This window comes from Lonchura striata, chromosome 4, assembly GCF_050655825.1.
Source record: "Lonchura striata isolate lonStrDom1 chromosome 4, ASM5065582v1, whole genome shotgun sequence".
Lineage (NCBI taxonomy): Eukaryota > Metazoa > Chordata > Aves > Passeriformes > Estrildidae > Lonchura > Lonchura striata.
The window spans coordinates 35,681,443-35,698,336 of NC_140706.1; the positions used below are offsets into that span (position 1 = coordinate 35,681,443).

General features: G+C 35.0%; 1 protein-coding gene across 2 annotated transcripts in view; it reads left to right on the top strand.

The window, feature by feature from the left end:
* GLRA3 (glycine receptor alpha 3) overlaps positions 1–16,894 on the top strand; it is an 86,827-nt gene that overhangs the window by 43,405 nt on the left and 26,528 nt on the right. For both annotated transcript variants that reach the window (XM_021550946.3, XM_021551025.3), the window contains exons 4-6: positions 2,471–2,694; positions 5,612–5,694; positions 15,659–15,796. In XM_021550946.3, the coding sequence (XP_021406621.1) occupies positions 2,471–2,694; positions 5,612–5,694; positions 15,659–15,796 (445 nt within the window). The remainder of the gene's footprint in view (positions 1–2,470; positions 2,695–5,611; positions 5,695–15,658; positions 15,797–16,894) is intronic.

The following is a 16,894-nucleotide window of genomic DNA, read 5'->3' on the forward strand; positions in this document are numbered from 1 at the left end:
ATTCCATCATTTGTTATTCTCCATTTTCCTTTTTCATTTGGCATTCCTGCAATGCATTTTTCACCTGTTCTGTCTCACACATGTGAGAAGACCTTTACTCTATAACTAATCCTGTCCCTAAGCTCTTCATAATCCACTGAGAAAAGTAAAGTAAATCGACATACCCCAGGTTATATAATGTAAAATATAAATCTCAGGTTGAGCTGAAATACAAAGTCCTGAGAGCTGCAGTGCTCCCACCCCAGTGCCCCGAGTTTAGAGCTGTTTCCTTCAGTGCAAGGATCACCTGTGCTGGGAAAGGCAGTGGAGCTGTCATTGCTCCCACATCCTTCTTCCTCCTGTCCTTTTGATTTTATACAGCAATCTGGAATGGAAACTGGTACTACGTGGTATTTGGGATGTCATGCAAAGAAATAGGGATATTTCAGGGGTTATTATTCCCTCCTATTAGAAGACACCAACAATATATTTCTGTGAGCACTGAGGCACAAACTTGTCTAAGAATTTTGTCTTACTTTGGAAACACACATAAAATACAGGCTTGTTTCTACATCTGTAAATTACAAATCCTTGGCTCTGGTTTTATCACATCATGGTACTAATTATAAAAAATACCTACAGATTCTCATAAGAAATTTTTATGACTTTTGAGGCTGTTCCCATGATGAAGAAGAAGTGTCTTTCAATCCTTTCTTGAAAGGGGTTGGGGTGTGTTTGTGTGCATCTGTGTTTAACAAATTAATTAACAGCTTATTTCTTTAAATAAAGCAGTTGATTAACAGTCCCAATGCATTTAATGTTGCATGCTTCCATTTGGTCAGAGAGCCTTTTTCCTCTTCTGGAAACAGTATTAATTTAATTTTTTTATTTAATTAAATTAACAGAATTAATTTAATTTTTCAGGTGTAGTTTTCTACTTACTTTCTTTGTGCTAAAATTTTTTAAAGCTATGTGAACATAAAATTCTTTACTGGGACTTTCTCGATATGATTTGCAAATATTGGAAAGTATTGGCAATACTTGGTAAGCATGTTTTTAGCATATTTGGCTACCCTTACTTACTCAGTCAAACTGAGTAATTAAATTGACCAAAACAGCAGGATGCTGAAGATATGAAAAACTGTTTCTCATTAATAAATGTTGAATATTGAGGTTCCTGTTGTCCTTTATTATGTCTGTTGGCATGATTCTTCCCACTACATGGATGCATGCTCCGAATTTCCTAAGAAAAATATCAATAAAATGCTGGATTTTTAACCAACAATTGCTACACCAATGGGGTTTTAACTAGTTACTCTAACCTATAAAAACTAGTATCCATAATTTTTGGCTAAATTTTATTTCTGCCCTGTATACTTAATTTCCTGTCCTGACTCAAAAAGTTGTCTTATTAAAATTAATTTTCATAATCTTTTTCAACCATAAAAAAGTGAGTTATTTTTACTTCTGTTATATTTAGAAGTGTCATGTAAGGTCTGACATCCAGTGGCCATTTTCTCCCTGCAGCTAACCTATCTTTTTCTCTATTTTATTTTGATCTTTTTCATTAATGCAGTTCAAATAATGAGGAAAATCTTATTATGACCAATAAAAGTATAGTTCCTATGCCCTTATATTCAGTGTCACTTCTAAATGCAATGTAATGAGAAGGTATTATTCACCTTCATGTAAAACCAAGTATCTTCAGAGTGGTAAAGTTGTAAGAAAGAGGAGCCATAAATATATTTCTGACAGAATGTATGTGCAGCTTCAAAATGACTTCCAGAAGTTTGAAGCACTCACTCATCTTTACTGTAAAAGCACTCTTGATTAAGACAGGAATTTCTGTAGAAATTCAGGTTCCTGCACTTGTAGCTATTATCATAAAGACTTTTAGTGTCTCTACCCTATTTGAAGAGAGGAGGAACATGGGCCCTCCTCAGACTGCTGTATAGCAAGTTACTGCTCGCACAATGTTCAATAGAGAACTGAGGCTCTGAAAGCCTATGTGGTAGGTCTAAAACAAGTAAGGATTAGAAAGAAAAATAATTAATTTAACTTCAGTTACTGTGGGACAGAGAGCGAGGGAAGTGGGAATACCCCTTACAGAGAGAGGGAAGTGGGAATACCCCTGCCAGGGTTCAAAGAGAAAAAGATAACACCATAAAACTTTTTCTATGCTTCCCATTTCAAATTCAAGACAAAATTGTGATAGAATAGGTAAATAGATAGGGTATAGTTATATGGAATTATATGAACTGTACATGGAGGTTGGATTTCCATATCTCAGGATTTTTTTTTGATTGCCATGAAATGCATCTTTATTCTTATCCATTGTGTCCCCACTAATATAAATAGGTATCATTCTGGCATTCAGCTAAGTAATTCTTTTGTCATCCACAGATGGACAAGGGATTACAAGGCTAAGAAATGAAATAAAAGCTAAATCCCTATGCTTGATAAAGCTTTGCTTGTTTTCTCTTTTATTCAGGATTACCGAGTGAACATCTTTCTCCGTCAGAATTGGAACGATCCACGCCTCGCATACAGTGAATATCCAGATGACTCTTTAGATTTAGATCCATCCATGCTGGATTCCATTTGGAAACCTGATTTGTTCTTTGCTAATGAAAAAGGTGCCAACTTTCATGAAGTTACAACAGATAATAAATTGTTGCGGATTTTCAAAAATGGAAATGTACTTTATTCCATCAGGTGAGTTGCTAATCTAATGGGTTTGTTTCAGATAGAAGCTCAAAAGTATAATTAGGATTTTCTAAAACATATATTCTGTTGATAGTCTTGCAGAACTATTATATGTGAGTTTTGAGCACAGAATTTTGTCAATATTCATTGTTAATAATAAAATAGAAAACGATCACTTATTAGGCATGCACATAGTAAAAGTAATAAGAAAATTATCTTTCCTGTTTTAAAGTACAGGTACTGAGCCTAGAGGAACTAGGACACTGCACAGAACAAACAATCCTGTAGTATTATAATCTGAGTTGGCCTATGTAGGCGTTTCACAGTCTGTGGCCTCCAATGTCATTGACAATCCAATGTTACTGCTTTTCCCCCTTTCTGCATATTGCAGTTACACTTCAACCTGAAAACATGGCCTGTTTGAGGAAGTATGACATTTAAAGATTAGTCATTTACTCATCTCTGAAGATGGAGAGAAAACTGGAAAGTAAATTTTTGAAAAGGTTTTAAGCTGAAAGCAGTAATCATAAGTATTGACAAAATCTAATTATCCCACTTTTCTTCCCATCACTTTCCTTTTAATACAGACATCAGTAGGGATTTTACCACTGTCTTCAAAAGCCCAATCTAATGAGAAACACATTGGATATAAGTATGCTAATGCCCCACTAGATTTGGTATTGAAGCAGTGATTCACTTGTGCAAAATGTTAGTCTTTACAAAATAAATATACTATTGTCCACTCTGTTTTGCTTTGCATGCTTTTATGACACTGAATTAATGTGTAATTAGACTCTTTTAAGAGACACTGGGAATCTGTAAACACTTTGTATATTGGAGAGAAAGAAAACTTTTGACTTGCATGGATGTGTCAGTGGCAAGAATCTCCTTCCTCCTTCCAGTGCCATTAGGCAGTGCTTTTCCAAGCTTACACAAGGAGAAAGGGTTGCATTAAAATTCTTACAAGAATTTCATATCCAAAAGGAAGTTAGTCTGCCACTCTGGGAGCATAATCAATCTTCAGTGTCACAACATGCATTCTGTCACTTAAAACAGATTCAAAGTAGGTTAAAAAGATTCCTTCTATGGGTTCAAGTAGAAATAGATCTAAATCAATTATCTGCAGACTGAGTCACCTTAAGATGCACTGGCTGTTGTTCCACTCTAATCAAATAACTCCTCACCTCGCCCAGCTCCTTCCAAATACACACAGCACACAGTATAGGCCCCACCACTCAGCTGAAACAAGTTGAGTTGAAACTTCAGTACAATTCAGACCAAGTTCATGGCCACATGAAATGGGGTGAAAAACCCCAAATGTGAGAAATATAATTATATTAAATTATAAAGACAACATCAAATGTGCTGAAAGCAGATACCAAATAGTTCCTCTGTTTCTTATGAAGCCAGAAAGTTTATGTTGCCTGGATTTAATTAAGAGTTTAATTAGAGTTTCTAAAACAGATTTAAAGGCACATCACTGACATCTAGTTTAGTTATGTGCATTTGAATGAGTTAACCTTCTGATTAGGGGAGATATGTTAATTGCTAGTGTGATGATATGAAAAAGAAAAAAAAAGTTTTAAAATTTGCTTCTTTCTTTCATTCCCTAATTTCTCCTCATCCCTATTTGCATTGCATTTTTTGCACCCAATTGCATTGGATCAATTCAAACAAGAAAATAATGGAAGGTAACAGTTCCTAACTCAAGGAGTACTTAATATAAAACACTAAAATGTTCACTGAAGCACAAAGTCCAGGTGCCTCTGAAATAATTTGCTGTGTTACTAGCCTACTAGCCAGAATTTGTCTTTGGAACTATTTTAAACAGCATGGGAATAGGGGATGGGTCTGACTTCCCTCCTCAGACTCTCCCGATGCAGCTCTGTCACTGTCTGGCTAAACAGAAATTACAGCAACAATGAATCAAGAAGGTTTGATCACCACCACCACCACCAACAACAAAAAAAAAAAGGTAAAAAATAGGGAAAATAAATATACATATTTGCCAGCTACCACCCACGTCACTTTAGCCCCAGTGACAAAATCAGGGGAGTGGGCTCAAGAGAGGGGGATTAGAGCACTTTCATGCTAGGAGAGCCTTATATGTAAGCAGTTTAACTGAAGCTCCTCAGGTGTTTGTAGGACATTCTATCAACTGAACTGATTAATGAAGGTAGAGTCATGGCCCTGAATCATGAATGGATACCTAGGCATGGCCAGGGAGGGAAAACATATCCCTTTATCTCTTATAAATTCTTCTTTCTGATTCCTCAGAGAAGTTCTACTCAAAAGACAGATTATTGTAAATAATTTACAAATTATTATAATAAATAATACATTTCTTTTAAATTTAAAATTTAAAGATACCTCTTGCCTATGATTTGCAAAGAATTTCACAGGAAGTATTTGGACTAACACTGACGCATAGCTACAGTTCAAAATTGCTGCCATCTTTTGGTTTACCATTAATATCATAAAATGTTTCTTTAAACCTTTATGTTTACTTTTTTAGCACCTTATTTTAGGACAGTAACACATAAAACCATTTTTCCACCATAACAGCTGACATATGCTATGAAATTCTTGCAAATTTGGGTAAGTTTTATGCCAAGGATTTGAAATACTGGAACAGTCCAATAATTCTGCTGTAGCACAAAAAGGCACAGTGTTGCTTTCGACTTCTCATTAATTTAGGCAACCCTAGTGAAAAATCTAGTTTTCTAAAAGTCTGTAATTTTTTTTTCTATGTTGTTATACTAGGCTGAGTTAGATGGGTTCAGGTAATAGAGATCTTTTTTGAGAGCTTTCTACTGAAGCACATATTCTATTTGTAATTGCTTCAATTGAGTTAATGTGTTCTTCCTCCACAGTTCTATGGCTTTTTTGGGGGGTATGTTTTTAATGTTTTTTTGTGTTCTTTCAGATTGACTTTAATACTTTCCTGTCCCATGGATCTCAAAAATTTTCCAATGGATGTGCAAACATGTATAATGCAGCTGGAAAGCTGTAAGTTTGCGTAATGTATTATCCTATACATACTTTTGCAGGGATTACAACAGCTATACAGGAGGTAGGAAAATCCCTTGTAGTGGCACAAGAACAAATTTTCAAAATTAATCCTCTATTTTATTAATAGAGTCTGTGAAATATGTATGATTTTGAGAGGAAGATGTTCTTTCATACCTATTTGAACTGAAAATCAAGAGTTTTGTGTAAATCTGAAGTTACCATTAAACTCTGACTGTTTATACAAAATTTCTGCATATAGGGTTTCACCATAAGTCTTTGTGTTCACACATGCAGGAGGTAAATAGTATGGAGAGCATAAAGGAAACATAAGAATAACTAAAAGAAGTGATTGATGGGACTTTACATGAAATAAAATTATTATATTCTAACATATATATTTTACTTATCTTCTACCTTGATATCTTGATACTTAAAGGAGGGTGGAAAGTGTAAAGCAGCTATGCCATTTCAAGGCATGACCACACTCACAAAAGGAGAAATCAACTATTCTGTCTGATGCATTGTATTCTCATTTTCCTTGTGATATGAAGTATTTGGGAATTGCTGTTTCCCTTAAATTGAGAGGATTTTGAAAGAGAGCTGTAACAGAGAAATTCTCCTAATGATACAAAGAACAAAAATAAAATAAAGCATTCTTTGAAAGGTTTCAGCAACCTGAAGTTTGTGAAAATGAATGACAGGACCAAGGCAGATTAAGAAGTATTCATCTAAAATATCTAGATTTACAATTTTAGGTCCAATAAGTAAAATATTTCAAAAATAAAATAATTTTGCATATAGAATGAACATACTGGATTATTTGAAATATATCATAGACCAGAAACACAACAAACATAATTTTATTAACAGTTTTTGGAGATTTTTTCTTTTTTTACTGGAACAAAACAACACCTAGGGGAAGGGAAGGTAATTATCTATCAGTCAGTATGTCAGAACTGTTTGTTGTATGGTATGCTATTTATAGATTATTGCAGGGTGAGTATAAAAGCCAGATCTATCCTTTATTACAATGGACAGATGGTAACATTATGAAGCAGCCTTTCAATATGAGGGCAACAGCTGAATCTGACAGCAGAAATTTTCTTGACTAAAATGGAGAGATCGTTATTTGCTGCAAATGTCAAGGAAATTAGGACAACATTATATATCCAGCTAAACTCTACAGCCAACCTGAGCAGACAATCCTACTGATAACCTATGTCACGTGTATAATTAATGTGACTAAACACAGGTTAACAGAAGGCAGTTGTATCATACATGCAGATGGCAGGTATACTCACTAAATACAATTATGCTTCAAAGAGAAAGTATCATAGTGTTTGACTGAGAAAGCAAAATATATCATTAAAAATGCTTTAAAAAGTTATTAAGCTTTTGCTTTAACAGTTTCATAAAACTCAGCTGCAATTTTCCTCTCTTTCAGCTGTTGTGAGGACAGGTCAGACAACAACTGAGCATTCTTGAACAAACAGGCATCTGCTTTGCTTTAGAGAAACCTTGCAGGAGCCCACAGTTCCCACAAGCTACGCCACAGGGAACCAACATTTATTAGTTGAACACTACTATAGATGTTACTGTACTTTCCAGCAGAACATTTCTCACTGAAGTCTTGCTTTTAATCATTGAATTCAGTGGGAGTAAATTCCCAGCTGCACATTCACATGGTAAAGAGAGGTTCACACAAAAGGAGAGCTGAAGAAAATACAGATGAGTGCTTCAAATTCTTTATTCACAGAGAAAGATCAAATTTGATTTCATAAGGAAGTTGCAAGTAATGAAGCTTTTCCCATATTGCCTTGTCTAATTCTATTTTACCTGTAATTTCAGACATCAAAAAACAGACTATGGGAAAAGATGATGGCCTGAGGCAGAAAGTTTTGCAGCATGTGTGAGCTCTGGATATGCTTACGTGTCTGACAGCAGAATAACCAGTTAGGTTTGCAAGAATAAGGCAGAAGTTCCCTGAGATTATTTTGGGACAGATCCAAAACAGATATGTACAGTGACCTAAGTTCCAAGATCCTAGACCTTTGAGAGCAGGAATTCACCTGTCCATAGGGAGTTTCTCTGTACAGGAAGGACAAGAAAGGAAATAAACAACTTAGAAGTGTTACAAAAAATATCTACATTCCAGGAAGAAGAGTAACCAGGTTAAAAAAAAAAAAAAAGTAGTTTATACGAGAGTGAATTCTGACCAATTTCCAAAAATTAGGAAAGGCTGAGCAGAAACTTTCAGATTCCAGACTCTCTGGCTAAAAGGCATCTAGTTCTATTTAAAATTATAAAAGAAAAAAGGACGATGGGTGCATTTGGCATTTTCCCAGGCTTCAAATCAAATCTCCTGAGGTAAGAACTGAGAGCCTGATTCCACCCAAGCATCTCTAATTTCTGGGCCATAGTGTCATACTCTGCTCTGGCTGTCTGCCTTGCATTTTTTTGGTGCACAGTGAGACAATGTAAACAGAGGGATCAAAGCAGTAACCCTAGTGGTTAATGCCTTGTCTGGTGAAGTGGAAGACATTTGGGTTCAAAACAGAAAACACAGTCCTCTCATGTCCTGAGTGAATGATCTGACCACCAGGCTATGTTATAAGAAACCAAAGTGTTTGCAGGAGCAAAACAGCAGTAGCCGTGCTTCCAGATGTTTCTTTTTGAAGTGGTGATCATTGCTGTTTTTTCCAAGTTGTGTAGGACATCATACATTATGAATTTACAAGGCCCATTTGTCTCACAGTTTCTGTAAACTGTGTCTGATCTTGCAAGCCTTGATCCAGAATGTGTCACTAAGAAAATTAGAATAAATCACTCATCTTTTTTTCACTCATCTTACCACTGGGTTGCAAAGATTGGCAGTTATAACCAACAGATCGTGGGTTTTGTTTTCTTTCCTTTAAGTAATAATTTCTTTTAGTACTAGATACTTTCCTTCAGTATTGATACTGTAGCTCCATCATAGATAAGTCTAAGAGAAAAAATCATGTACAGCCTTTATTCCCAAATGATATCTTTATTTTTAGCTGACACATGTAATGTTTTCTCCAAGGTCAATCGAAGCAGTTTGATTTGCCCCTGGTAAAAGTACTTCATTAGATCATGAAGTGTCTGAGAAATATTTCAGTATAAATGTCTTCTATTTTTAAAGGATTTATTTTACCAAATGATTTCTCAGCAGCTAGAATAGCTGCTTTTTTATCTTAGAAAGGGAGCAAATGAAAATGCACATATGAAATCATCCCTTCTACAGTTCTATGCCTTACAGCAGGGCAGCCTATAGGCATGTGGGATAATTTTAGTTTTGTTCTGCTTGAATAAGATACAAAGAAATGTCAGCTAGATACGTATTTATTTCTATTGCCTATCTCCCCAGAAAGAAATGTTTTTCTTTCATATTGACTAGAGCTTGTTGTCCTTCTTTTTTAAGTTTCTCTTTTACCTCACAGCATTCCTTTATTCTTAAATTACAATTATAACTTTATGTGACATTTAATATCCCTGAATTTTCAAATATTGAAAAGTCTAAGTTCCAAAAGAAAAAATACTATGAAAAGAAACATGGGTAAGGTATAAAACACTTTCTTACCTCATAATTTTAATTTTATGTTGAGTTTTATATTGAATAGTGGCCCTTTTTTCCCCTTTTGGATTTATGGAGGCATTTTAGTCTTTCTAAGCAATCATGCTCATGTCTTCTGGATTGTTAAAGAAAATTCCCTCTGTACTACATGATTCTTATTTGCAGAATTTCTTTCTCCCCTGTCTCTAATTTGGATTTTGTACAAATGGAAGGATGGATATGGAGGCTGCACTAGTACAAGTTAATGCATTACAGAAAAGTATGTGCACATTTTTCCTTTCCAACAACATAAAGACAAAATAAGAAATATAAAATAACTGGAGTGTATTTCTTATCTGCCAGGGAATCATCAGGTGAATGACAGAAATTATGGGCATGCTAAGTGTGTGGTACAATGCCTGTCTGTATATAGAACCATAGGTATAGAACCATACTGCTTCTCTCCTTTCCATTTCAGCAGCATAAAAAATATCAACTGCTCAGGCTGTGGTTTTTATTCTGCAGATGAGTGACTCAGACTATTGTGTCTATCTGAAGGGAGACATGACACACAGCTGCAAAGATCAGGATACTTGTGGTCATCAGCTCCAATGAGCTGATGCAATGCCAATGCAGGATGAAAGGGCATTAGGAACTGTACAGCTGTTGCTAGAAACTAGCATAAAATGGGAATAAAAGTGATAGCTGAACACCTATAGGCTTCAGCAAGAATACTAAATTTGAGAGATATGCTAGAGTGCTGAGCTGAAATGTTATTCTTTTCCAAAGTTCAGGCTAAGAAAAATAAGCCTATAACTCCCCAGGGAGAGATTCCTTCAGACCAACTTAGAGGGCAATGCAAGGGGCAGACACTTTGCAAAGCAGCTCAGAAGTACATTGAGTAAAATCTTGCCTTCTTGGAGCTCCAACACAAATTTAGCCTTGAAATGAATCACAGCTCATTTCTGAAGTTAATATATTTAATGCATAATGTAAAAGAATTTGTTCTAACCTCAAGCCAAAACCAGATTCCTTAGCTCTTTCATGTCTTCTCCCTGCTACATTGCTGGGAATTTAGGGCACAATTCAAATGTCTGTCATGCTGTTAGGAACAGTAATGTGCAGGCAGCCTGTCCTGGGGGCAAACTGATGGGATGCCCAACAGAAGAGTAGTGGAATAACCCTAGTCAACATGACTGTAACTCTTGCTTCAATTGGAGACCTAAAGAACTGTTGGGTTTGCACCTGTACCGTGCCAAAAATTAAAGAAATTAGAATGTTATTTAGATAAATCACTGGGATTAAAAAATAAATGCTGTAGTTAAACTAAACTCTTCTACAAAAAAAAAAAAAATTACTCTGCTCAGTTGTTTCATGCTGAGCATGTGTCTGTTTATTGAACGTGAGGAAAAGAGTTGAGTTTTAATATACCTGTAGATATTTCAAAATGACACAAGGGAAGCACAGCCTTCCTGTAATGAAAAAGAATGAGTATAAAATTTACAGGATATATTGATATTCAGCTGGATCACAAGTTTGCTCATGGCTTGGAAAGGTGTGCTAAAGGTGGACAGAAAAGCAAATAAAACAATGTCAGCTGGGAATTATGTTGGAATTGCCAAGACAATGGCAGTTCAAAGGTGCAGAGTCTCTAAAGGTACAGGGGAGATCCTTGCCTTGCATAAGGTGTTTCTGTAACAGTGTTGTCCTTGGAGAAGCAGGAGAGATGTTAGACATTTCAACAATTCTTCAAGACAAATTTGTTGGATGTTCACTATCTTGTCTACGAGACAATGGGCTTTTATTGCCTACCACTGATACTGAATTAGCTAAAATAAATAAATATCAGTTGCATGTTAGCTTTAAGATGCAACTGATATAAATATCTTGGTTACAGTAAGTTCTATAGAGTAATGTGGACCAATGTGGGTTGAATGGGACTCTATTTCTTTAAGGCAGGCTTTAGTCCTATACTATCAAAATTGGATGAAGGAAAAGTTTATATTTATTATTAATGGTAATGCAAAAGAATTACAAAGATACAGTCTAATTCTTTCTTTCAGGAACTTCATATTAGGCAACACCATTTTAGAAAAGATATTTTTTTCTGGGAAAGATGAGTCAGACTAAGAGAAGTTTGGGTTTTCTTTCACGACACTGTAGATGCCCTTGATACTTAGAAATATTTCAGCAGGATCACATTGCTTTTTCCTGAAATTTTTCCAGAACCTGTAATTGAAAATGCTGAAAATTCTCATTGTAGCTAAACAATTTTCAGTGCTGTCTGAAGGCTAAAGCTACTATACCTATGTCAACCATCTGCCAGTTTTTTTAATAGACTACATTGACTAAATAAAATACCACTTAAATTTAATTTTATTTGCTGTCTAGTTATTCAAAATCCTCCATCAACTATTCCAGGGACAAGTCCTGTGAACTACTTTTCATTAATGCCTTATCTCTTCCACCTTCTCCCTCTGTTAGTGTAACAGAGTTTTACTTTCATTTTGTCACACTTATCACCTACTCTCTTTTAGAAAACATCATTTTCTAAAATAATATTTCTGCAGACCAAAACCAAGTTTCCCAATTGTTGCAGGCCTTCTTCTCTTCTAGCAAATTATAAATGTTCCCTAGTTCAGCATATTCATCTCAGGCAGAGCACTCATTCTGCTATTATATGCTTCATTAGCTAATTACCTGGAATGACTTCAGGCTCCTGAAAATTGCTTGTCTCTTTAAGAGAACTATTTGCACAGAGGCTAAAGTGCCATGCATTCACACAGTTCTTGAGTCTTCCTGAGAAATCCTCCCCCTGGAAACATTCTCCTCCTGGAATGATGTCTTTTTCATATAATTACCAAAAATTTACCACCTGCTTTTGCATTTTAAATGTGCAAGACCTCAGACTTTGGGTTGATAGAGTATTAATGTAACCTAACCAGCCCTATAACTCCTAAGCAATACTGTTCAAATATAACAAGATTGTTTTTCCTATAATTTCTTTATAGTTCTGTGAGGATACCATTTAGATTTTGTATAATTAGTAATATCTTTACAAAATTAAGTAAGAGTGAGTACTGCACAGTAGCCAGACAAAACGAAATACATTTCTAACTGCCCTCTTCAGCCACAGAAGATGAAGAGTTTGTCGCATAAAACACTAATTAACAACTCTACTTCCCTTTCCAGCCTTTATTCATTCATGCCCTGCAAAGCCAAACCCTAGTGCACTGCATTTCAGTGACAGAAACCTTTACCAGTCCACTTGATTTAGGTTGGACTGGTCCTGAAGACCATGCTAGTCCATAGCCTCCATTGCTTTCAGCTATTCATGTAGAATAAAAGTTTCACTTTTTGCACCAGTGAGCTGCACCCTTATATACTACCTAGGCTAGTGACTGACAGTCCTACTTTCAACTATAATATTTATCCACTAGGAATTCCCTACATAATACTATACTTCCCAGCCACTGGTAAAAAAAAAAAAATATCTGGTAGCAATTTATAATAGTCACCACCTCATAATCAAAAAAGAAAAGCTTCTGGTTTAATGAGAGGCTAAATTCATGCTGGGTTGAAGTTAATCCCTTATAGGCCCTAAAGAGAAATCTCTTGTTCTTTATAACTGTGACATACTTCAGTGCAGTTCTTACAAGTTGCATATGTCTAACAATATAACACTTCTAGCACTGATAGCCACATATCCATTCAGAATAAAGCCTTCACATTTCAAGACACACTTTACTGCTCCATTTGCACAGTGATAACCATGTAATGGAACACAACTTCTCATATTTTTTTTATCTCATAGATCGCTGGAAAATACACACAGTGTATTTCTAATCTTCAAAAACAGACCAGTATCAGCAACAGGCATTTAGACTTTTAGTTAAATTTATGCTACTGAATGACATTTTTTTAAATTGTTTTAAAGATAATGCAATTTGTTAATCAGGTAGCAAGTAGGCTCAGGTGGACTTCAGGTTTAGTATTTCTAGAACAGGACAGGGATAGTTATTACAATTAATCAGCAGAGGTTCCAAAATTAGTGTGCTAGGGGACTGTATTTTAGATTCATTGCATATATAACACCACATACCTAAACTCTAATAAAATAAATACTACAGTATGGTAACCACTGATTATTTTAAGAGTGATTTCTATAAAAATGTCTTTTTCCCCTTATGCACAATGCACATAGTACCATGAGCACTGAGAGATTCTAAGAGTTAAGCACTGTGCTATTCAGCAGGTCTTCTTCATAAAATTAATTGAAAAATACATTTTCTTTTGATTTCATTCAAGGTGATTTAATTTAACATACTAGTGGAAACATTATACTATTTTAAATTTATTTGGTATAACAGAGACTCACTCTCCATTAAGTTCTCTGTATTTTAAGGCACTTTTAATTTGTGACTATGACCTTGAGTTACAAAACTGAAGCTATAGTTTTGAATGCTAATGATATATTTGGTCATTTAAAATGTAAACATGACAAAAACTAATTACTACAGCAGCATTTTGAATATGCTGCTATTATTTGTACTATATTGCATTATAGAAAAAATAGTGGGCAAAGTAGAAAATCTAAATTAAAAGCATGCATTAAAGATGAATGAATTTGATTTAGTGAAATACATTTTGACACAACAGTTGTTTCTTGCCAGTTCAATGAGTTTTACTCAGGGAGTATCACTTCTGGCCATGATCTACATGCTTCAAGTGGTAATCTGCTTTACACACAACTGCTTTTTGTCTGAATTCATGCAAAGTTTGATAAGATTTTCCACAGTTTACGGCATTTAATGGTGAATTTTAACTGTGTTTATAGAATATTGTGCAATTGATAAGAAAAGCATATGTTTTCTTGATATATGTTTGTAGTGGCATGAGCAATTCTGGTCTTAATTACTTACTTAAAAAGATGTGGTGGTCTCATTTTTATCATATTTATCCAGCCTCAAAAAAAGTGCCAAGTAAATCAACAACAGTCAGCCTGAGTTCCTGTGAATACCCTCTATTCATGTTCTCCCAAAAGAAACATCAAGAATTTAGAAGGAAGAAGTGTTAAAAATATTTTTTTCATTTATAAACACTAATTCTTAGCTCCTAGTTTCATTCAACATAGGTCAGAAAAAATGAAATTTATCTCAGTTTTCAGGTCAGCAGATCAGGTCACTGAATGCCATTTATAGGTGTATTAAAAGAGAAACAAAGTCACTGAATATAATGGAGTAAGATTTATGCCCACACAGCAAAGAGGATCATTTTTTTGCTGGAACTCAAAATATCAGTAACTTTGTGCAGACAGTTACTCTTAGAAGGTTCTGAACAATATACTTTAAACAGCAATTTGATACTGAAAGGTTAGCAGGTTATTTTCAACAGCTTATTAGTATTGGACTAAAGCAGAAAAAATATTGCAGTGAAGCTGAAAGCTATATAAATCACATGAAAAAATTCTCCTTTTACCTTCTGGTTCCTTCTAGTATATGTGGCTTAAACTTGAATGAAAATATGAAATATTTTTTTTCCAGTTGTAATAACCAGATAAAATTTATTTAGAAATAAAATTAGAATGAAATGCATGAAAAAGTTTAACACATCACATATTCAGAAGAACTATGAGTATTTTCCCCAGTGATAAACCATGCAAATATTTATTTGAGAGAGGGAAATAGAAGGAAAAATTACTTGTCTGTTGCAAAGTCTGGGCCCTGATTACTATGTCTTTTGCTGTTATAGCTAATCTTATACACATGCATGAGGTATGGATAAATGCAGGAGTCTGAATATTAAAGCAGAGTTCTTATTAATATTATATGTCACAGTCAGTTAATATGAGAACATTATAATCAACTGCTTTGCCATGTCTTGTTCCAGTTTGAGAGAAAAACAGTTTTTCATTTCAGCTAAGACTACTGCAGAATTTTGAACTCGTTGTCTTTGAACAATTTGCACTTAACCATTCAAATTGACACAAATCCATAAGCATAACATTGACAATCCACATTTTATCTCAAGTAAAAGGAGGAAGATATCTGAGTGTAAAGGGCCTATTTTATCCTTTATGGATTGAGGAGAAAAAGATGTTCCCAAACACCCAAGAGATTTGGATGTTTAGCTAATTTAAATGCTTCTGTGGAATCCATTAATGGACCATCTAATTATAAGAATTTAAAACAGTTTCATAAGACAGCTGTTTTGTCTCTTCCAATTCAGTGTGGTATAGAATGGCAGAAAAAAAATGTGATTAACAATCAGACCCTGTGTATTTCCTCCTTTTCATAACATTTACTTAAAATATTTTAATTTGATATGTTACTACTTTTGAAATTGGAGGCAGACTTAGAGTTTATTTGTGTTTTTTCTTTGTTTTAGTTGGATACACAATGAATGATCTCATTTTTGAGTGGCAAGAAAAGGGAGCAGTTCAAGTAGCAGAAGGTCTCACTCTGCCACAGTTTCTGCTGAAAGAAGAAAAGGATTTATGTTACTGCACCAAGCATTACAATACAGGTAGGAAAGTGGTTACAACTGAAAATATATTTAACATTTATTGTTATGATAAATGTGACAGTTTGGTATATTTTAAATGTTCTCGCTGAATTCAGAAGAGGGTTAAAATGTACAGGTGCTTTGTGCAAGGTAATGCAGTTTTAATAACTGGCAAACAAACCAAAACTATCCGAAGAGTGAACAAACTTTAATTTTAGGTACCTTAAGAAAATATAGACTTGAAATAATTCAGAAACTGCTCAGTCGGGGGCTTTACCTGTTCATTAGGTGCCACGACCACATTTACAATGTGGGATCTGAAGAGCTACTGAAATCCAAAGGTCTACATGCAGTGCAGTAGTCACAGCCTGGCTCAGTCAGAAAAAAGGGACATAGGGCTGCCAAGGCAAGTTGTCCCTGCCCTAGCTCATACAGCAAGGGGCCAATGTGAATGAGCTGAAAGGTGTGCAGTGGCCAGGTGCACAACCCAGACACGAGCAGGCAGGGACAGGACAAAGGTGAATGGATTCAAATGAAAGAGAGTAGGTGTTGATATCAGGAAAAAATTCTTCATTTTGAGGGTGGTGAGGCACTGGAACAGGGTTCCCAGAAAAGCTGAGGCTGCCCCATCCCTGGAAGTGTTCAAGACCATGTTGGATTTGCCTCTGAACAGCCTCATCTAGTGAAAGGTGTCCCTGCCCATGGCAGGGGGGTTGGAGCTAGGTGATCTTTAGAGTCTCTCAACTCAAGCCATTCTATAATTCTCTAATTCTATGATTCTGAAGTGAAGCTTTATTGAACTGAGATATTTGGCTCATCTCTGGGATTATTTGAAAAATGAGGGGATTAACATAAATAATATTGTTATTATGTTTTATTTTTAATTGTGAAAAACTATTTCAATAACTGAACAATCATAAGCACAATAATCCTAAAAAGCAAAGCCTAAGAATGCACAGTTTATATAGTCTCCTGAGAAAAAAAGAAGCTACAATTCTTCCATTCTCATCTATGTATTTTTTAATTTTTGCTCTCCAGTATGATTCAACATGTCTTAAAATTTAAGATTAGAATGATTAATTTGGATTCTGCTGAAATACTGGGGAGAGAAAATTGAAT